Source organism: Agelaius phoeniceus, chromosome 4, assembly GCF_051311805.1.
Source record: "Agelaius phoeniceus isolate bAgePho1 chromosome 4, bAgePho1.hap1, whole genome shotgun sequence".
NCBI classification, from domain to species: Eukaryota; Metazoa; Chordata; class Aves; order Passeriformes; family Icteridae; genus Agelaius; species Agelaius phoeniceus.
In genome coordinates, this window is record NC_135268.1 from 5,372,993 (window position 1) to 5,396,509 (window position 23,517).

The 23,517-nt window shown below is 39.1% G+C and overlaps 1 protein-coding gene across 6 annotated transcripts in view; it reads left to right on the forward strand.

Moving 5' to 3' along the window:
• The window catches only part of INTU (inturned planar cell polarity protein), a 41,584-nt gene that overhangs the window by 8,135 nt on the left and 9,932 nt on the right, over window positions 1–23,517 (forward strand). For all 6 annotated transcript variants that reach the window (XR_013181917.1, XM_077176751.1, XM_054633183.2 and 3 more), the window contains exons 2-8: window positions 676–1,262; window positions 10,538–10,623; window positions 15,858–16,052; window positions 19,630–19,748; window positions 20,047–20,136; window positions 20,516–20,593; window positions 21,830–22,019. Coding sequence is in view for 5 of the 6 variants with exons in the window: in XM_077176751.1 (XP_077032866.1) it covers window positions 676–1,262; window positions 10,538–10,623; window positions 15,858–16,052; window positions 19,630–19,748; window positions 20,047–20,136; window positions 20,516–20,593; window positions 21,830–22,019 (1,345 nt within the window). In the remaining variant the exon portion in view is untranslated. The remainder of the gene's footprint in view (window positions 1–675; window positions 1,263–10,537; window positions 10,624–15,857; window positions 16,053–19,629; window positions 19,749–20,046; window positions 20,137–20,515; window positions 20,594–21,829; window positions 22,020–23,517) is intronic.

The following is a 23,517-nucleotide window of genomic DNA, read 5'->3' on the forward strand; positions in this document are numbered from 1 at the left end:
AAAACTGTTACCTAGATTTCATCTTAGATTGTTTTGGGGTTTATTTTAATGTTAAATCTAAGTGATTTTTAAAAGGTTTATCTTCTCTTTCCAAAGGGCTGGCAGTGCAATCTGTGTTCCCATAGCATTACAGAATATCCTGAGTTAAAAGGAGCCCACAAGGATAAACAAGTCCATCTTCAGGCTCTGCACAAGACCACCTCAAAAAATCGTGCCATGATTATATTACAAATGCTTAAAATGGAAAAAATAATAGGAGAGAACGAACAGAATGGAATTTTTTCCCTTAAGAGAAAATCTCATCATGCACATGAATGTAATTACTAATTAAAACTTGCATGTCAAAGAAATGTTTGTTTTCTGAAAAGAGAACACTGCTTTTTGCAATGGCTGTTTTCCTCTAAGGAAAACAGAAGAAATTTGAAGAAACTATTTTACTGGTGAGAGGGATGTCTCTCCTTGCCATATCCATCATTTACCTAAAACAAGCTCTAACCCTTGTGGCAGACTTAAAGCAGTTGAGCTATCAATGTTCAGGAGACAACTAGTTTTTTTCCTACTTTTTATTCAACCCTTGCACTCTCTCTGTCCCCTCCCTACTTAAAATAATCAGATCTCACTTGCACAGTGATCTTCCTTATCAGAACTCATTGATCATTCTTCTTTCTTTTCCAGTGACCTTGAGCCTGAGTGGTTGGACAGTGTGCAGAAAAATGGAGAATTATTTTATTTAGAATTAAGTGAAAGTGAAGAAGAAGTTCTGCTTCAGAACAGCTGTCCAGAAGTGCCAGCAGTGAATCATGTCAGATTTCGGGAAAACGAAGCTGAAATCATTCAAGAGGGATCACGAAAGGAAAGGAAGTATGAACTGAAGAAATGGACCAAAATGTTAAAAAAGAAGAGTCTTTTACCAAAGAGTTCTGGTAAGAAAGGCAGTGGAAGCTGCAATGAGCACCCCTCTGGTCCTACTTCCATATTGAAGCACCGCTCTGCTCAGAAAGTGGATGTCACCGTTCAGCAAAAGTACAAAGATGTGTCTGTTTATGTAAATCCCAGAAAACTCTACAGTGCTGGGGAAGAAGAGCAGCAGAGGCTGCTGGAAGCCTTAGTAGGGATTGTCCATCAGTCTTCATGGAGCAGCAGAAGAGTGGAAAAACAAGGCAGGAAGGATAAAGGCACCAGAGGAATCAGTGAAGAGAAGCTTGTGGTACATGGCTTGGTGCCAGGTAGTTCTGCAATGAAAACAGGTCAAATCCTGATTGGTGAGTAACTGAAGGAATAGCCAACTTCTGCACTCTTCCTTTAATATGAAGATTTATGGGGTTTTTGCTGTTAGAGGCAGCTGACTTGAATATTCTTGAGATGTAAGCAATTACATCAGTTCTGGAGGGGTTGTTTTAAGTCAGTGTCATTGCATCTGATGGTTTGGTACCCAATCAGTTTTACTGTGTTACTGATTCTTAGAACATCTGGCATAACCTAAAAGGTGTAAATGCAGTAAGGCATGAGCATCCCTCAGTGTTCAGAGACTGAGCAGCTTGGAGCAACAAATACCCCGCCTTTGACTTAGGATTTTAGCTGAGGATTTGCTCAGTAGATAAGTGGGACTGGAGCAAACCTATAGTCTGGCAGACACTGTATTTAGATTTCCTTCTTCTCCTCCACAGGATCCCCCTTAGATAAAAAGCTTTGCTTATATATGCTTTAAATGGATTTTGTATCATAAAAATGAGGGGAGAAATACTGAGTAAGATATATTCTTACATTACAAACTTTCTCCACAGCCTTGTTTGGTTATTTTTCTGTTTAGCAAGTCCAACAGCAGCTTCCTCAGCAGTTGTGACTTTGGGAGGCTCCAAATGCATGGCAGGGCTGCAGTTTGGGGAGGCAGTGAGCCAGTACAGCCTTTGTGGTGGTTTGGCAGCTCGGGCACTTCCATGAGCTGATGAAATAAGCTGGCAGGAAACTAACCCAGAAGAGAAATTGGCTGTCTAGTATTTTGCTAGTGCAGTAAGTTAAACTTGGGTCACAGAAGGTCTGACAGGCACCCAAATGTGAATGATGGCGGGGACTAAACTGCTGTCAGGGGTAATGAGGGAGCAGAAATACTCCCACTCCCAGCACTGAGGCCACTCAAACCTTGGCACGCACGGGACATCAGCCTCAGAGACAGTGAATGTGAGACAACCAGGCCACATCTGTAAAGGGTGAAAGATTATTTAATTACCCTTGAAGATGGTTGCTCCCAGAGTGGGAGAGCAAAGATGTGAGGTTGGTTAGAAGATCATTAAAAATCTTAATGCTGTAAGTGTAGGGGGATACAGTATGGGTAAATAAAGGTGGTATAGAATGTAATCTTTTCCCCTAAAGAGTTGCAGCTGAACCAATTACTAAAGATCAGGAGCAGGCCTGATGTTAACAGGCCACACCTGTAGCCAATAAGAGCAGTGGTATAAAAGAGTGGATTGGTGGGCTCTGGAGCCACACCTGTAGCCAATAAGAGCAGTGGTGTAAAAGAGTGGATTGGTGGGAGCTGGAGCCACACCTGCAGCCAATAAGAGCAGTGGTATAAAAGAGTGGATTGGTGGGCTCTGGAGCCACACCTGTAGCCAATAAGAGCAGTGGCATAAAAGAGTGGATTGGTGGGAGCTGGAGTCAGTTGGCTGCTGCAAGGGCCAGGAGCACTCAGTGCTCAGAGGAGCTGCCTGTGAGAAACATGGAGGAGGTATGGAACTCTGGTGATATGGATTCCTTGTACTATAGTGGTAAGAAAACCCTTGATGTATAAGACAACACCCTTGTACTATAATGATAATAGAACTCTTGATATATAAGACAACATATAAATAGCACAAATCCCTCAAAGTCAGTATGAGCTCTTTTGAAATTCCAGTGTTGTGTGGGTAAAAAGGCACATCAGTGTTTCAACTGGCTGAGTGCTCCAGCATGAGTTTTTGGTAGAGATGCTAAAGAATACTCCAGAGGGAAAATTGCATAACTTCCAAATTTTACCAGCAAGAGCTGATTAGTCAAGAAGTAGGGGATGTGGGGGAGGAGAGAGCGAATTTCCACTTGATCTGCTTAAGGGTGTTTAATCTAATTAGTCTAAGAGTGGGTGTTTGTAACCTGTAAGTTGATTTGGGGACACAGATTTGTATATAGCATTTTTGTGAGGGCAGGTGTGAAGTCTCAACAGTGTAGTCAAGTACCAGATCCAGGAGATGAAGGTGACCTAACCAGAGACAGTGTTTCATCTGCTGCACTTAATGCTTCCCAGAGCTAGTGGGGACAAAAACTGTGGGGGTTTTTTGTTTGTTTCAAATAGAAGAGTATTTAATTTCATCTAAGAGGAGTCTTGCACTTTATGATGTCCCAGGCTATCATCGACCCTTTTTTTGCACTTTAGAAATGAAATAGTTTTAAGCATACTGGGGTTATTCAGCTCTTAACTGGGAAAATGAGCTGTGTTCAGTGCCAACAGTGGAAAATATATAATTTTCATATAAAAATACTTTCAAATTATATATCTGTAGTGAAGCTGAGTACTCTGGAATTTTTATGTGGTGTCTAGAAATAAGAATGCTTTGCATAAATTAGATGCTCAGATTTCAGTCTTGTCTGCATAAAGGATATACAGTAAAAAAAAATGCTGTTCTTGTCAAAAATCTGTTGGGTTTACTGCTTTTGTACTGCACATCACAGGATGGGATAGCTGTGGTGTACTCCTAAAGCCTGATTTAGAAGCAACTAGAGTTCAATAGCTAGCTCCTCAGATCATCACAGCAGCTGGAGTTGGGCAGAAAGTTCAAGAACAATAACAGCAGAACTTTGCCTTTCAGTTGTTCTTGATCAAGCAGGTTTTAGGAGTTGTGTGAGGAATTGTGGAAACAGCCAGTAAAGGATGTTTTTGTGGTCAGTATAAAGCTGAAGAATTAGCACAAAGTGAGCAGCTTCTTAGGTAATCAAAAGGGAGGAATACCTGATCAGCCCAGCATGATGCCTGCTGGCTGCTCTGCTTATAACTTTGTTTGTATCCATTGACCTGTATGTGTACAAACATTAACCTGTTCTTGTTTAGCTTTATAATATTTCAGTGGTCCAGACCAGCTGGGCAGTGGTCTTTTGTGAGGCAAATCCAAATTATATTTTCCTTTAAAAATGCATGCTTTAAAATGCCATCTGGTTGTCTTTCTGGTGAGAATTTGCAGCACTCATTTTGACTCACAAAGTGGTTTATGCTTCAGCATTTTTAGTAGAAGTAACTTCTTTTTCCATCCTTAATAATCACTTTCCTCAGGTGGCTTCCCCCTATTTGTTTTGAAATGTGTGTCTTTTATAGCTTTGAACACTTCAAACATCTGTTTATTATTTGCTCAATACACTTGAGTTTTTGGTTTTAAGGTTGCATATGGAAGTCGTAAGTCTTGTTGCTGTGCTTTATTAACCAAGTGGAATGCAGGCACTGACCATATGAAAGTAAACACAACAGTTTTGCAAGCTAAAAAACCCTGCTGCTTTGTAACTCTAAGAAGATGGCACTCTATCCATGTGTTGTTTATCAGTTCCTTTATCTTTTTTTTTTTTTTTTTTTACATTTAGCAGGCCAGCATCCATCTTAAATTTTCAAAACAGAAAAGCCCTCATTGATTTTTAAACTTGCTGCCACTTTCATTTTGGTTAAGAAGAAATACAGTTGCTTCTATCTCGTGCTTTTTAAGTGTCTTTTGTATTTTTGGCAAAACATTTTCCTTGCTTCAGTTAATTTGCAACATTATGCAGAGTTTGGTCCGCTGTGGAAAACTTTGAGGATATCTTCCAAGAGGAAAAACTCAAAATACTCACATTTAGATTCTCACAAAAAAGGGTTGTGATAGGTAATACCATTATAATTTGGTTCCCACCCTCCTTCAAATTGAAACTTGTTGGATTCATGCTGGGGAAAAGTTCTTTTAAATGCTGATGAGCATCATCTTTATCATAGTAAAATTAATTCATTTCAATGACACTGAAAATACAGCAAAGCTCTTTTCACTAACAAAGCATACTGTTGTTATCCTCTTTGAAAGTATCTTACTGCTCTCATAGCCAAATAGCTCAGCATGAATCTTCTCAGTATGATACTTTATCAGCATGTACAATTGTCAAAAAATTGTGCAAACTCCCCACTGACAAGCAGTAATTGTGTTTGATAGTAAAGATGGGCTATAATAATCCAGTTTTGAACATGTATGCAAAAGCTACAGCTGCTATTGCAAATTTCACTTGAAAGGTCTATATGCTTAGAGTCCTGTCAGGAAAAAAAGCCATTAAAAGGACCAAAATACTGGGACAGTTTGTGATTTTTATGTGGCATTACCATACATGGTGTATTTCTTGAAAAGACTCTCCAGAGTAGAGATGTTGGGCTCACAGGATGGAAGCAGAGTTTGTGTGAGCTTTGCTGTGTTCTCACTGTGGCATTTGGGATGTGGCTTTTATTCTTTTACTCTCCTCTTGAGGCACAGCAGCACTGGTTTGGATGAAAGCAGCCTGCTAACATATAAAACAAGTAATTGATCTGCCTTTCTTCAGTAGGAATGCATTCCATAGTTTGCCTTTTTTGGGAAGGCACATGGGAACTTTGCTGAATGCTCCCACCAACTCATTACCAAGAATGGACAAAACTAAATATCAGGATTCCGTGACAAAAGTGTCCTCCACCCCCTCCCGTGGGGACAATTTGGTTTTCATGATATCAGAAAAAAAAAAGTGCCCTTCCCATCACGGTATGGAAGTGGTGCTCACTTGCCAGTTGGTGTCCCTGTGCTTAATCCAGTAGGGATCTACTTTTAGAAATGGTGCTTGCAGGTTTATCTCTAGGCCAGAAATGGTTAACAGAAGTCATAATCTTGTGCCTCAAGTGGCAAAGAGATAGGCAGCTCTGAAATAAACATTCTAGGGATGTCAGCAGTGCCAAAGACTTTGCTAAACTCTGTCCTTGAAGAGGCAGGAATAATTCCAGCAGCTGTGTGCAGACTGGGTGGTTGAGATCAACACACTCTGGTCTTAGTTGCTGCTGACTGGATGGGAGAAGTCTCTTCTGATGAGAGCAAATAAAATAGAGAGAATTCTGTTTCATCACTCAAGTAAAGTTCAGCCCTGCTTAACATTGCATAGAGAACATGCATGGATGTCTTACAGCTTCTTTGTGAACTGAGAATCTTTCCACAGGAAGTGACAGCCCTGAAAAGCTTGATCATTCATTATTATGACATTTAAGTAAAGCTTACTTCATTCCTTAAAAAGTCTCATAGAATCATAGAACAGTTTGGGTTGGAAGGGTCCCTGAAGGTCATCCAGTCCTTTCCCCACAGCACACCCATCCAGCCTGGCCTTGGACACTGCCAGGGATGGGGCAGCCACAGCTCTGCTGGGCAACCTGTGCCAGGGCCTCAGCACCCTCCCAGGGAACAATCTCTTCCTAACACGTAATCTAGACTGGTTTCTTCCAGAAGGATGTGTCTTTTTTCTAAAGATACATTTGTTGACTTAAGCAATGATATCCTGGAGCTGCCTGAAGAAAATTCCTTTCCTCTGTTGCAGTAGAATTGAGTGATGCTTTGTTCTGATCTTTCTCCCTATATTTTTAGTTCAGTGATGTTTTAGATTGGGATGGTTTCACTTAAATCTGCAGGCCATTGAGTTAGACCAACTTAAACAATTGCAAAAGCTGTTTATTTTGTATATATTATATATACACTTTGATTTCACTTAACATGAATTATTTAAGCATTAGGTAAGTGAAATTAGATTAAACAATACAATTGCATTAATTTTTTGACATAATTAATGTCTGAAGACCTGAATCAGTCTGTCTTTCTGTAAGTTTTTCACACTGCTGAAGGGCAAGAAACAATTCTCAAATAAAATGTAGATGTCAAGCTCTTACAAAGTACAACTTGTATTAACTCTTTCAATGCAGTAAATTATCACACTGAGTAGATCCTGTGCTCATGTCCTGCTTTAAGACTACTCTGGGTTCATAATTTTACACAGCTCATACTTTGCCTAGTGATTTTATTTATTCTGATACTTCATAGTCTCTATTCTTTGACTGCTGTTGCGTGTGGCAAAAAGAAAAGTAGCAAAAAATGCAACCACCCACCCTCACTGTCTCCACCCCCAATTCTGGAAAATCCACACTAATCAGTAAAGATTTTCTGTCGTATATCAAGTTGCTTTTCTTTGATACAGCATTTTCTGGCAGAAGGAAGGCAGCCTTACAGGGCTGCTTGGGCTGTGTGCTCTGCAAAGCTGTTCCATGTATGGTCCATGATTACATTTTTACCAATTGGATGGAATAAATATTTACTGCTGCAATGAAAGTTTTACATGTGTACATTAGGCATTGAATAAATAAAACCTTGGAGTGTGTAACATGTAAATACCGATGGCTCTTCTCCTTTCCAAGTGTCTTTGTCTATTCCACCCCGGTGGTTCCAAAACGTTCCCTCAAGTGCTGAGGTGTGGATGGTTTTGCAAAGTGTGTGCAGTTCCTTTGAATGGCTCTACAACAGAATTCCTAAAGATCCAGTCAAACAAACAGAACACAAACAACTTTTGTTTAAGCAGATGAGTTTAAGATGAGTACAAGAGCAATTTATGCTTTCTCTTGTAGTTGTGTGTAATGATCTGTAATACAGTGTTCTTAGCAAAGAACATAGTAATCCTGTTTATAATTCTTGTTATATTAGAGTAGCCTGAGTGCTCTGCTTTTCATTACTCATTTTCATGTCCTGGGGCTCTGGCATGGACTTACTGAGTTCCTTTTAAATGCTGTTTAACTTTCAGCTTTTCTGTCTTTGAATTACTGTTGTGTTGAAGATTTGACAGACTAAAACTTAACTGTGGTGTGCATCAAGAAGCACAGAGGTTAGGGAAAGAGCTATTTGTTGAAAAAGAAAAACTTGAAACATTTTTATATGCAGAATAAAATACAGCCTTTTCTTGGTTTTGCATTCAGGAGTAGGAATGCATTTCCCTTTAATGTAAAAGAAGAGCAAGCAACTGATTACCTGGTGTATTAAAGAGGAATATTGCTTGAATTTTGGAGGTAATCAGTGTTTCCTTACTGATGGTTAAGAAGAATGCTCTGTCTCTTGTTGGCCTTGATTTTGATCACTGCTGATTTTGAGCAATCAGATTTTGACCTTGTACCTGGGAAAAATCCCAGTTGCAATTTGCAAGTATTTAAAACCAAGGCAGAACATAGAAATAATGGTAACTGCCAGTCTTCTTCTGAACTTGAGCATTCTGTGGCCTTGAATAGCTTCTCAGAGAGTGGAGTGACCTCAGAGACTCAGGCTGTGCTTTTCCATAGTGTGCATGTCATTAGCACTGTGTCAGTTGGAGCTGAGCAAGTCTTCTCCCTGGAGAATTGAAATGCACACTGAACCTTACAGTGCTTTATTTCTGCACTTGATGACATCTTTCTTGCCAAGTCAAGGCTTAAAATATAACTATGCTAAGCATGCACTTTTGCTGCAAATCCATATCCTTTTTCTAATCCCTTTCCACTGCCTGAGTGATGAACACCATGTTAATCCTGCAGAGGATGTGGAGGTACTTTGTAGGGGAGTCTTTGTGCATCTTAAGCAAAATGAAACTTGGTTTTCAATCTGCTTGTTCAGAGGAGCTCTTTAGTTCACATTTAAGAGCTGGGTCACTTTCAGTGTTAAGTAAGGAGCTAATTTCTTTATTTCCCTATCTACAGAAGAGACAAGCTAGAAACTAATAGAGTTTTTCACAAGAGAAAACAAGTTTTTCACAAGAGACAACTGAAAGTGCCACCAAAGAAAATCAAGTAGAAAATAAGGCCTATTTTGTTACTCTAAAGTTGAATATTTGCCCCTGTGAAGGAACTATTGAACCATCAAATCCTGGTGCCACTGGCAGTTGCTTCTTACAGTTCGTGTCATAAATTTATGTTGCCTCATCTTAGGTAGTTTGCTCTAAGTACCTTTATTGGAAAGTTTTGTAGAAATTCTCTGGTTAGGGTCTGCAGAACCTTCTGATTTCCACTCTAGCTGCTTTCTCACCTAGGCTCTGCTCACCTCTTCTTTAACCAAGAGATTCTTAATTTCCCATGGTTGCTACTGTATTACTTCTGTCTATCTGATCTCATTTGATTTCTTTTTTCTTCAGCACAGGTGAATAGGACTGTCAGGAGTGTTCTGGATGGGATCACTCACCTACATTCCAAGGAAAGGCCAAACAATGAATGGCCAAAAACCCTTTTATTTTTACTTTCCAATTTCTATTCTTTTGACAGGTCTATGTAGTTTTAGCTCTTGATGTCATTTTACTTTTCTAGTTTCACAAGTTGGTTTTCTTTTCCACAGGTCTCATATCCCTGTTGCACACTCCCTGCTTTAACATTCATCTTTTTGAGGGGGATGAGACCTAGGTTATCAATTAATTACCACTGGGATATTTCTTGTGACTATTTTCCTTCACTTCAGAAATCCCAGTTTGATTTTTGTACTTTAAACTAGAATGTGGATTTTAAGTTTGTAAGTTATAATTTGGTTCTGTTTGCTTTTGTAGGTGGTGCCTTTAATTTTTCAAACCTTTTTCTCTTGCAGTTAATGACTTTGTCTTTGGGACCCTAAGGGGTTTTTCCCCCCCCCCATTTCCAGTGATGGTAAGGGTGCAAGATGTAGAAAACAGAAGATGCCTTTAGGCAGGAAAAACTGACAGATAAAAACATGGAGAGGAGAACCCACAGCAGGGGCAAGGAGAGGAAGAGAAAGGACTAAATTGGGAAATTTGCTCTTTTCTGGTCAGGTAACAAGAGTGAAACAAGCCTGGATGGAGGGGAGAGGCTTGGAGAGTTGTTACACAGGAGGGCCACCAAGGTGATCAGAGGGATGGAACACTTCTCCTAAGGAAGGGCTGAGGGAATTGGGATGGTTCAACCTGGAGAAGCTTCACAGTTACCTAATTGTGGCCTTGAAGTACCTGAGAGGGAGTACAGGAAGGAAGGGGAGACACTTTGTACAAGGATATGTTGTGGCAGGACAAGGGGCTATGTCTTTGAACTTATAGTAGATTTAGGTTGGGTATGAGAAAAGAAATTCTTGACTGTGAGGCTGGTGGGACACTGGAAAGGGTTGCCCAGAGAAGCTGTGGGTGCCCCATCCTTGGAAGTGTTCTAGGCCAGGTTGGATGGCATTTGGAGCAACCTGGTGTAGTGGAAGGTGTCCCTGCCTGTGGCAAGGGGCTGGAACTAGATGTTCTTCAAGGTTCCAACCAAAACTACTCTATATTTCTATGATTTTTGTCACATGATGTGAGTGGGGCCATAAGGCCTTAGGAGCACTGAGGTAAAGGACTAAAAGTGGTAAATGTTGCACGTAGCAAACTACTTTAAATATAACAAATGGACATTTATGACAGCTTGAATGGCATGTTAATTTTTGAAATAAGACACTGTTTTGCTCTGTGTTGTGAAGCAGTAGCAACTGAATTTCTCATTTCTTGTCTGTTCCACCCCCAGGAGATGTTCTTGTTGCTGTAAATGATGTCGATGTGAATTCTGAAAACATAGAGAGAGTTTTGTCTTGCATTCCAGGTCCTATGCAGGTACAGTATACACTACAGTTGAACATTTATTCCAAAAATCCTCTCTAAAAGTTAGTACTGCTTCTAGCCTTTTTTTTTCCCTGAGGAAACAAAGTTCAGGTGGTCTTTTTCTTAAAACTTTTTCCGTTATCTTTTGACTGCATTGCTTGACTTCAGTCAGAGTCAAAATTTCAGACTTTAATTCTGATAAAAATCAGAATCAGCAAAATCCTATGAAAATAGGTAGGAGCTGATGTCTAGCTGAAAAATAAACATGTCAGCAAAACAGTAGTGGATTTTTTTGCCAATTACTGTGTTTAAAATGGTAATTATTGCTCTGAAAATACTTAAATAGAATAATTATATCTTCATCAATATAAACAAGACTCACAAACCACAAGAGTAAAAACAAGCCTGAATTAACAAAAGGAGTGCTATTAAAAATATTTAAGAGCATTTAAATGGTGAAATTGATACTGGTTTAATATTTAAATACAAAAATTAATTCTTGGGGTTCTAAGAGATGTTAGATTGAATACTTTCAAGAGCTTTCAGAACTCAACAGTGATGAAACTGATAGAAGTCATTAACAAAAATTGATACCAAAAAAACAGTTCCAACAAATCTGACCTGATGAATGATGTTTCTTTCCCCTAAACCTACTGCATATATCTTTTCTTCTAGCTGAATAATTTTGGAGCTCTAAAGAAGAATTAAATAAGACATAAAGAATTAGATAGCTATTTCAGAGCTAAGCCAGGGGAATGTTACTTACTAGGATGTTACTAGCATAAAATGGGATATTTTGAGTTACTCTGCTGAAAACCACTTCCTGATGGACAGGAAGACAAGATAAAAGTTGAAACTTTTATGTGTATGAGTTATGAGCAGGAGCAGGTTAAAAATTAAAGTGTCTCTTGGTAATTTTTCCTTTAGGTAGAATATACGAGGTAATGATAATAATAGACATATTTTACAGTCCAGAGATTTTTTCAAAGTGGAAATTTTATGTTTTCTTGAACACAAAGCTCTATATGCAAGTTCCTGTGGAAATATATCTGCAGCTGCAGTGAGATTGAGTAGTGGGGATGTCAGTTCAGGAAGCTTTCCAAGATATCTGACAGCCTGAAGTTTCCCTGAGCTGCTGGAGTCGTGGTCAGGTACTGGCAGAGCTCCATGGGAGAAAAACCTGTGACCAACTGGAGAGTTGCTGTAGCTGTTATTAAATACAGAATGGTGGAAAAGGCAGGGATGATGCAGTGGGTGTAATTGCACCCTCTCTAGATGAGGGTGTGGGTATTGCTCGTTCCAAAGGCAGCGCAGCCCTTGACAGAGCAGTTCTGGTGATGCAGTGTCAGTGTTTGCTCTGTCAGTAAATCTGTCAAGCAGGCAGAGATTACTTGAAATGTGGAACAGTTGGTCATGGTGGCTTTCCAAATCCTTTCATTAAAGTGCAATTATTCCTTTTCCACTGTGCAGCTTGAGTCAAGCCAGACAAGTGGTGGCTAGAATAGACCAGTGGAGATCTAAATACAGACTTCTGGGGTTTTTGCAATGCAGTACACTGCAATCATGCTGCTGAAGGAGCAGAGGGTTGTTGTAGCTGACATGTTCTAATACAAGCAAAATTGTTACTGTGTTCTCATTCATTTTACCTTGTAGAATATAAAAAAATTATCCAGTTTAAAACTTTTTTACTTAGATATGTTATTTCTGTAAGTGAAGTCCCTGTTGTTCTGGTTTCATGTTAAAAAATACTGGAATTAATTTCAGAAACTTCACTACCTAGATTCAGTTGCACTATGTGACATAATGTACCTCGTTATTTTATTTCCAGAATTTTGTTTTTCTTACCTCAGTTTGGGCAACTACATCTAGGCTTGTAAGGCCTAGTTTACTGAGTAGTAGAAGTCCAAATGCTACATTAGTCCTTTCTTTTACATTTCTGTAATCAAAATAGTTGCTGTTTCCTAGCACCACAAGACAGAGTACAGAAGGTGTGTTGAAGGAATATACTCTTCTTTACTCTGATACTCAGAAGTTGCAGAACCATTTTACTCCAAGCTTTCTAAAAATATCCAGCCTGAGGCAGACATCTAGAATCAGAAATTTCGGCCTGAAATTTTGGGTTCCAGTTGTGCAGACCATAAGCACATGGCAAACAGATACTGGAAACAGGAAGCAGCAGGCAGCCTTTAAAAGGCAGGCAATGCCCCCAGCTCTGTGTGTAATGAAATCCATCTTCCAAGCCATGCAGCTTTCTTGCAGATGAAACCATGCCTTTCTGGGGCAGACCAGTGGCACAACAGCTACATTTTCTGTTTCTACACTGAGAAATGTATAATGGTATTAAGAAGCAGATTAAATAATCTTAAATAGAGAGTGACCTTCCAACCATTACTTTCCAGCTTCCAGCAAGGACTTGTAAAATCAGTTCAAGGTTTCTATGTTCTCCTTTGTTTCTTAGAATTCCTTTGACCTCCACAGCTTTCTGGAGCAGTGATTTATGTGACTGCTTTGTATTGTGTTAATTATCACTGGCTTTCAAATTGCCATCTAACCAAGTACATGTCAGACCCCATGTTCCTGTGTTCTGAGAAGAAGTTAATTGTTCATGCCTTACCCTGCCATGCCTATGGAAACCTCTGTCATGCTTCACTTTGTCACCTTTTCTAAGCAGAAAATGATGATCCATGTCCCTCACAGTTTGCTGTTCCTGTCACCTTCTTGCCATTTGATTAAATTCTTCTTGAGAAATGTTCTAAGTATTGAGAATGTGAGCATGATCTATAGAGTGGAATATTAATGCTTTTCTCGTTCTTGGTGTCATTTTCTTTTCTGTTTTCTGTTGTGCATTGAACTGATTTTCCTCAGGAGAAATGGAATCCAAGCTGTGGAAGGTTTCCCAGTCAGTACTTACAAAAGGGGACTTGAGCAGTCATATTAATTCAGGTCCTGTGCACTGCTCAGGATGAAGATTCATTTCTTCTCCACAAAAAAAAAAAAAAATTATATATATTTTTAGGATCTGTTGAAATGCAGTCTCTTTGTCCATTTCTATTACAGTGATGTGGGAGGCAGCATGGATGACTCCAGATGGAGAGAGAGTAAAAGCTCTGTTCAGTCCAGTTTGTTTTGAGCTCTTCCCTGGAGGATCATATGGTTGTGTCTCTTAAGACAAGACAGACTAAGTTTGTTTTTATTTTAATTGAGAGACTAAAAGGTAGACTGCAGCAAGAATGACATCTGTGTGTCATTAATGTAGAGACTGTAGCCTGAGTGTCATGACTAAATGTCCAGAGACAAGATGCAGCAGAAGTTGAGAGAAATAACTCTTGAGCCTTAAGGAAATCTGTAAGAAGTTAGACAGGGTATGAGGAAATATTCTGAAATATATGTAGATGGCGTGACAGAGAAACAGAACCAAGTCTCAGAAAGCTGGAGAAGAAAACACACTCTTCTGAAACTGTCAGCTATCAAGTTACTGGGTCTACGAAAGCAGCTGCTTCTCAGCAGAGTTTGATTCCTTGTCAGGAATCCAAATGGACTGGTGAGGAGAGGGTGAGGGATGAGTTAGTGTCAGAAAAGGAAGAGGTGGTGCAGGACTGACTGCAGTACCGGGGAAGAGGAGGAGAAAAAAGTCTGATAGCAGCCCAAATAGGAGAGGGGAAACTTAATGGAAAGTGTTGGGAGAGGGAGTGAAGTGGAAGATGGCAACTGGTGACAAATGGAGCTGTAAGAGCTGATGATGGCACTTCTCTCTGAGCCAGTCTGACAGGCAGTAGGTGTTTTAAAGCATCATTATTTCTTGCTGGCACTCCTCTCCTGAAGTTTGTGTACATACATACACAATTACAAAATGATCTGTCTTTAAATGTATAAATTATCTGCTTGGGCTTCTCAAAATTTATTGCAGTTGAGAAAAGAAAAATGGATTTTGTTGCATCAGTCCTCAGGCTAAGTTGCCACTGATTTTAACAAGCAGGATTTACTGTGATGTATTATGTTCAGAACTTCCCATGTTATAGTATTTCAAGGCAGATAAAGAGTCTTGAGTAAAAACATGTGAAAGAGGAAACTGAGAGCATGTCAACTTAGTGCAAATATGTCTTTAGTCACTTTGATGAAAAATAAGGTCTCATCCAAGAACATAAATTAATTTCTTCTCCTTGGAACTAGCATTTTTATGCTCAGTCAAGGGGATAGGTGTTTCTCACATCTCCTTTCATACGTAGGATAATGTGTTCATTCACAAAAAAAGAAAAAAATCACTTTCATCACTGCTGAGACAACTAACAAACATCATTTTTGTAAGTCAGGGCTTAAAAAAGTAGGTCTATATAGTGAATTTTGAAACGTTTCCACATCAAGTTTGGATTATATGTTGTTTGTGTGTCAGGAAATACTCATTTATTCTAAAACGCCTGGATTTAAACTTATTTGGGAAATAAGGGACAGTAAACATCATATAATTTTTTGGCAAAATCAGCTTGATCATCTAAGCTTTAAAGGTTTTGTGTAAGAGAGGATGTTGTGTTTGTGTTCTGATCTTATTTCTTCTGGAGACAGAGCACAGTAAGGGATGTAAGCAATTTTTAGGCTACTTGGTAGTTGTGTAAATTGTTAAATACAGCAACAAAACTCTTCTGATTTTACAGTTTAAAAAAGCAAAGTTAACATATTGAAAATGAAAGAATTGCTACCATTACAATTTAACAGGCTTTTGCAGTCCAGTGTAAATGTAAATGGTTTCCCTGTGCAAATGTGTCAGTGCACTCAAAATGGCCAAGACATGCTCAAGAAAGAGCCTTCAGGATATGTACTTAGGAAACTGCTGACATTTTGAAAGAAGTCAAATACTGTGTGTGTTTCAAAGGCACAGTAATGGGTTTTTGTGCTCAGTCAAAGCCAGAGCAGTAAGTATAGTTTTCCATTCTCAAAACCATAAGAATTAAGTATGAAAACACAGCAAACCACATGCTTACTCACATGGTTGATAGACCATGTAATAGCTGGCTTTGTCCTTTGTAATAGATGGTTATGTAATGCTGAATGTATAATTGGTTTTCTTGAAACAGCAGGAATTTTGTTTGCTTACATCTTCCTCAGTAAAGCTGAGGCTGACAAAACCTAACCTCTTCAAGTGCTCAAACTCCATCTGTTTCATCTGCTACTGCAAAGTCATTGGAAGTAGAGTGTAAAAAGTAAAATTGGAAGTACAGCCTCATTCTCACAGTCATTCATTACCTTAATAGGTTAAACTGACGTTTGAGACCTCGGTATTTGAGCCTGAAGGGACTTGTGAGCAAAGGAACAAACAAACACAGTCAGGTATGAACAACCTGGTTCGATTGCTGTGGGGAGAGGACACTTTGGAGCCTCAGCAGGATGTGCCTCACATTGTCATGTTCCTCACACTCAAACTGGACTCTGAAAGATCCAAGGATGAGGTATGTGCTTGACTCAATCACCCTGAGCTCACTGACCACAGCAGCTCCTAGGACACTTGATGTAAAAGGATAAATAAAAAATACTCCTAATGGTTTGGAGTTGGGAATAATCTGTAAAATAGCCATTTTGGTAGAAATAAGGTGTGAAATTGCAGCATCACTGCTGCCAAACTCCTGCCTGGCCTTGAACTCCGGTGAGGAGCAGCCAGGTGGTGACTCTGCAGCCAAGGTGCATTCCCCAGTGCCAAGCTGTCTCTGTGATGCTCACCTGGAGGTTTTCAACACCAGGATCTGCCTGGTGGTCAAAAAAATATCCCCCTGCAGGAGCTATTGGCAGCCCACATCCATAATCTGTCTGGCCTCTCCTGTTTTGAAATGCTAATGTGCCTTTTCTTAGAGGGCTCTGGCATGTCTGCTGGTAGCAGTCAGCTGCTGATTCTTCCTTGGGCAGCTTTTAGAGCCACTGAAGTACTTTTTATTTATCCTGTAAAGCTTCCTTTCACTCTTTCCTTATTGTGTTCCTCGGGAAAATGTTGCCAGTGTGCATGTAGGTTTGTGTAGTTGTTCAGGGTGTAGCCATAGCTACAAATATTCCTCTCCAGGCAGGGACACAGAGCTGAGCTTGGCTTCTTGCCCAGTCTGGAAATGCCAAGAGGACAAAGTGCACTTCTTAGGAACAGAATTTGGGAAAGAACTCTTCTGCTTTTGTGTGAATTCTCAAATTTAGCATTGTGTCTCAGTGATCTTTGTTATCTGTGCTGAGGAGACATCAAACAAAGCACAGGTTTTTCCAGTGCCCAGGGACTAAGATGGCAGGACAGTGATGGAGTGGGAAGCAGAAAGAAAACATTTTGCTTTCTCTCCCTTGGAATTTATCCTTAGATTCAGATACCTTTACTTTTTTTTAAATGGTATTTTTTAACTGGTACAAATCTACATTCTCTTGGTGGTGGGTAATAGAGACAAAGTGTTATAAAAATAGGATTTAATTTTATTTTCTAGAGACAGGGCTGGGAAGGAGAACCCTAGAAAATTACATGATACCATAATATGTACTAGTCCAAGACCAGTGTTTTCTTGACAACATAGACTTTAAACTTTATTATAAAAAAAAAATTCAGGGCCTCTGACTCCTCTCTTACACATGTAAAAGCCTGATTGCAATTCTGCACTTCACAGTAAACTGAGTGCTGGTTTCTTGCCCCATTGTTCCTTTACATTCTTCCAAGAAATGGATTAATCCTGAACACTGAGCAGAGGTAAAAGAGGGATTGTAATGCCCTTGTTGTCCCTTCACAACATGGAATAATTGTTTCCTGAGAAGTCTTATGCAAGCCCCAAATATGCTGAGAGATGCTTTGCTGATATAATGAAGCTCTTTATAACGTTTCCTTGCTAAAGAATGCCACCTTCTTTAAGGCATTTGTCTTTAATTTCATTTTCTGTACTTCAGGCAGCTTCTATCCTGTGGATGTACTGTCCCAGATTTAGTTTAAACAGTACTTTAAATAAAGTTATGGTGCACCAAAGCCATCGTGCCCAATAGAAATGTAATGATCCTTTAAGAAGCTGCCTTGCCCATATCCAGGGGAGGCACAGTATGCAGATCACATCCGTGTAAAATGTGGCAACTGGGACTTGGAAGTAAGTATTCCACTTGGGAGCTTTTGGCACCTAAAATAGAATTAATGAGCTTTAAGACTTGTAAGCTCTGTCTGCTCAGCTCTACAGGGAAGTGGTACTGGCAATCATTTGGGATGTGTGTATGCCTGTGGGGGGTGTCCCTATGGTAACAGTTTCTCAGTGAGTGAGGTCAATTCTGCCTTTGTTATATTTTAGTTTGAGGTGGCTATTACAATTATACATTATTTCTAGCAGCCTGCAACACTCACATCTTTGTCTATGACCTGATTTTGGCAATAGCATGTCTTAAAAGGAATAATGTTCATGTTCCTTCTGCTGTTACTGGAAGACTCTGTCCAGGTTTGGGGGTTGGGTTGGGGGAGGATTTACACTTGAAGAAATGAGCTGCTTGTATTGATTAATTCCATTGTCCTTGGGCTTGCTTTGGAGAGAGCTGATCTGGTGGCATGTGCTGGCCTTTGCTGAATCACTGTATCCATACATGATAACAGTTCTGCCTGTTTGTTACAGTTGGCTTTTCTTGCCCTGGAAACACGTTCAGGTCATTCTCCAACAAATTTTGTGTCAAGGCCCCAGTTCATAATGGAGGGAGGGGAAGAAAAAAGTCTCTTTCTAGCCCTTTGCAGTGCTGCTATTAGAAAACAGCAGGGTTTCTCCAGCTGAGGGATTGATTGCAGAAAAAAGATCCTTGTCACTAATGAGTATTTATAAATAGAGTTAATTAAATTGGATATAAATGAAGAGTTTGTTAGGTCCTTATATAATGAAATTTTGCATTCTTTTAGTCAAGGAAAATTTCATAATGAGTGTTGGCACTGGCTAAATGTGATTAGTTACATAAACAGGGAGATAAATCATGCCAGTGTTTCATTTGTTTGTGGAGAAAGATAATTTACTACAATCTTTGCAGTGGAGAAGATGCAAAAAAAAATAATGGCCCATCATGATTTGGCAGAAAGCAATAAATGAGGGGCAATCATGTTTGCTTATTCCTATATTTTTATAGCTGCTGAAATAATATAAAATTCTTGAAAGTGCTTGAATGAAAGAATGATTTTTTTTAAGGGTTAGAAAAAAAATATCTCACAAATATTTATCTCTATAGAGGTTTAGTTTCAAATGACTTGTGCAAGTGTATCTGGTCAGATGTTTCATGAGAAATCTTAGTGGTGTATTTTAAAATTTGAGCATATTCCTCAGTTATCTTTTATGCTATCCACATAAAGCAGCCAGGTAGGGTTATACAGAGAGACTTTAATTTTCATATTCTATGTTAGCTTTCAAGAGCTTTATGTCTGATGATGGTTTAAGTCAGAATTTCAACATTGAAAGAACTGTACCAATACTTGCAGCAGAGAATGACAGAATTGTTTGGCTGGAAGGGGTGTTAAAGATCATCTAGTTCCAACCCTACAGCCATGGGCAGGGACACCTTCCACTGGACCAGACTGTTCCACCCCCATCCAGCCTGGCACTGACACTTCCAGGGATGAGGCATCCACAGCTTCTCTGGGCAGCCTCACAGTAAAGAATTTGAGGACCTCAGCACCCTCCCAATAAAGATACTTTTTTTTTTCCCCTCTCTTGGCATCAGATGTGTTACAGTGTACTTAAAGCTGTAAGTTGCAGTGGCCATGCTGTTTGTCATTTTACATTTCTCCATGTAATAATTAATCTAAATAAGTCAGGCTTTTCTATAAAATACAGAATTTCAAACTGTAGAAACATTTCTGTGCCTTTTAGAACTTTCCAGTATGCCCATGCAGCACAATGCTGGTTCCAATGTCTTATAAAAGGATATGATAGAAGATCTCATGTTTAAAAAACCCCAATTGTTACCACAATAAAAAAATCATGATCTTGTTTTCTGTGGGGATTTTTTGGAGGGGTTTCGGTTTTGGTTTACTTAACTAACAGCTAACTTTCTTCACAGCAAGAAATTATTTATCAGTACCCCATATCTGAAGCATCCCAAAAACTGAAAAGTGTGAGAGGGATATTTCTCACACTGTCTGACATACTGGAAAGTGTTACTGGTACCGAGATTATCAGGTAAAAGTGTTTGAAATGTAATTACTGTTTTTTATTATTTTATACATACATGTACAGCAAACATGGCTCATGCATCAAGTTCTGGACAAACCAGAGCAACTCAACCTGTTTAGGCAGTAACTCTTTAACTACAGCAGCATGCCTGAAGTTGGAGTGCTCAGCCTGGATGTAAATTGATTTGGGGGAGTTTTGTTGTAGTGGGTAGCAGTGACTAGGATTTTTAGTTCACTGAAATGATTTTCAACTCCTTTATAACTTCATAGTGTTAACAGAAAGACTTCTGGTTTCATTTTTCTAGTTCCTCCCTGTTCTTATGTGAAAAACTGGTTCAAGTTGTTTACTGGAAAGAATCTGACAAGTTGCTCGTAATTGGCCTTCCTGAAGAAAAGTGAGTTTCAAAGGAAAGGTTTTGTTTTCCTTGAAATTTTGTGTCCTCAAATTTACTGTGTGTACTCCTCTAACAAAAAAGGCAAGAAAGGGCTTAAAATGTACTCTTTTTACTGTAATTAGTTTTTATGTCTGATTTCACTATTTTGATTGACTTAATCCACATTTTTCATATATCCAATTGTTGTAATTTCTTTTTCATTTCCTCTGAAGAGAATAAGATCCCAGAAATATCTGTAAGTCAGAAAACAGTAATACCCTAGGATTTGGTAAACTCAAGTTCTTTGCAGAGACTGCTGAAATAACAATAGTAATATTAGATATTTACACATTCTAGGAGGCTCATTCATCATAAAGATGTTTTAATTTTTATTTGTCAGTGTGCCACTTTATCAGCTGAGGAACATGATTCAGAATGTTGTCAGGACCTTGACATTCATGTACAGTTCTTTGGACAGGTGAGGTCTTTCAGAAGTGTTTTCTTTTCAGTCACTCATTTTTCATTGGTGCTCACTGAAAAACACAAATATAAGGATTAATGTTTCCAGGGAATTTCTTGGCATGTTCTTTTACACTTGTATAAAAACAAGAATTCTGTTGGTCTTGCCTTTTGTTGGTTTCAGCCTTAACCTTGTTGGTTTCAGCCTTAACCATTAGTACAGTAGTGTTTAAGCAGGCTTTGTCACTTCAGGAAGTTTTGTCCTTGATCAGGTTAAATCATTCCCATAATCCAAGTAACTGTGGATGTCAGCAGCACTCTGCACATGTTACCCTCTGTGAAACATACATGTATCAGTGTTACATTTTTAACAGAGTAAACACTCTGGACTTCTCCAGAGTGAGTGTCTGGAGTGCCAGACTCCATCTGGCAGAGTGAGTGTCTTTCTCTGCATTTGGAAATCACCCAGGGGACTTTCAGTATGACTGTTACCTAAATAAAATTGCCCAGGTGGATTACTCATGTTCTTGCATTTAATTCAGGGTTAATGTGTGTATGCCATTGTGAAGGAAAAAGAACAAATCTCAGTTTCCAAAAGGATGAGGCTGATGTTTCACACACCTTAAGCTGCTCTGTGGTGGTGTTCACAGGGGTCCCAGGACGAGGGAAGAGATGACAATCTTGACTCCATGTTTCAGAAGGCTGATTTATTATTTTATGATATCTATTATATTAAAAGAAAATTATATATTAAAACTATACTAAAAGAATAAAAGAAAGGATTTCATCAGAAGGCTTGAAAGGAAAGGAATGGAATGATAATAAAATCTTGTGACTGACCAGAGAGTCTGAGACAGCTGGACTGTGATTGGCCATTAATTTAAAACAGCCACATGAGACCAATCACAGATGCACCTGTTGCATTCCACAGCAGCAGATAACCATTGTTTTCATATTGTTTCTGAGGCCTCTCAGCTTCTCAGGAGAAAAAATCCTAGCAAAAGGATTTTTCATAAAATATGTCAGTGACACTGCTCTGTGGTAATACCATACTGGTTTAATTTGTTTCTTTGTAGGTACTGCCTGCATATCAGCCTAGTGGTTTTCTCCATATTAAAAAACCATTTTTTTCCATGTTTAAAAAAAATCCAAATGTAGCATGATGCTGTAAAGAAGTTTGTGTATCACTGAGGGTTATATAAACAAGCTGCACATTTCTCAGTGTTATTCTAACTTGAAGTTCATGTTTGTCCAGTGCTTTTTGCCAGGTGGAAAATGTTTCTCGCCTGGATCATTTTTTCAACCTGTTCTTCCAGCGTGCCCTCCATCCTGCAAGGCTTCAGGCTGGCAGCAGCCCCAGTGCCCAGCTCCAGGATCCCTGCAGTGCCCTGCTCCCGGGCAGCCTCCCCGGGCTGCGCTGGCTGACGCTGCCCCAGCAAGTCAAGGTCATGTCCTTTTCACTTCTCTCCAGGACAAGTGGCCATGACCGGCCAGAAAGTCAGTGCAGGTGTCTTCTGCTCTTCCTGACTGATTGACCCAAGTGCTCTGCCCATCCTAGAATGGTCCATTTTCCTAAAATATTCAAGATTCCGACAGGATTGCTGTTGTGAGCCTAGTTCGGTGACTTTAGAGTTACCTAGGAAGAGTAGAGAAAGCAGCCCCTGGTATGCAGCTCTGTGTTTGATTTTCACCATTGAAGTATTTTGGCAGGCAGGAAATACTATTCTAGAAGCCCGTTTATGTCACTATAGGACACAAAAGAACATGATGCAGACACACTGCTCTTTGTAAGGTAAAAGGGACTTTTTAATTTCTGACTCCAACGTTTATAGATTTCCAAAAGTGACAGTGGATTGGAGGGTGACAGTGCCACCTCTCCAATGACACTGGACAACCCAACAGTCTATCAAATTTCTCCTCCTCCATAAAAGAATGCAAAACAATAAGTTATTTACATAAAGTGTGTGAGAAAGTTTGTTACAAGAATATAAACATCAGGAGGCTTAGAAAAGCTTAAAAAATCAAGGTGACACATGTACTTCTCATAATTTAGGAGAGTTATAAATGGCTGTTGCAGAATCAAAATAAATACCTACATGTCATTTGTTGGTGCTAGACAGGTACAGACTTTCTGCACCATTTCACTGTGAATTTCACGTTACCTCCATGTTAGAAACTGAGTTGTGCTTTAAGCAGTAGTAAGACAAAAGGCAGATCACAGTAAATGACTTTAATTTTAACTTAATAATTATATAAATTATAATAATGTATTTTAATAATTAAATAATTAAATAATTTTATCATTTAATAATTATATAAATTATAATCATTATTATAACATTAATAACATTTTAGCTGCCAGTTGTAAACCTCACTTTCATTACTTTAGCATCTGTGACTCCAGTTTCAAATATGCTAGTCCATGCCATTGTTTCCAAACAGATTTCTCTTTGCTAGTGTGGCTTTCTCCCTTTTCTCCTTTAAAGGAGAATTGTCTCCTCCTTTATCTTTAGTCACAGACAGATCATTATTTAGTTCTTTCCACCTTGCATGTTAAGTTTTTTACTGCTTTTTTAGAATTTGTTCATCGGGGTTTTTCCATGCTTTTTTTCTTATTTCTCAAGTTTCTGTAAAGAGGCTCTGTTTTGCATTGGTCTCCACTTCAGCTTGCAGGCTGCTTTTTTCTAGTAAAATAATAAGTTTTAAAAGGACTTATGAAACCAGCATCATTGATACTTAGAATACAGACATCACTTTCCAGAGTTCTTTGAGATCATTCCCATTTGCCAGAAAAGTTTTGTTGTTGCAGAAGATGACATTTCCAGTCAGAGTTTTGGTGAAGAGCTATTCTATTCTATAATGAATGTAAAACTGAAAATGTCAGTTCTCCAGGCAGAAAGCCATTTAAGTTTTGACTGGGGAAAAGCTGAGAGGATGATTAGT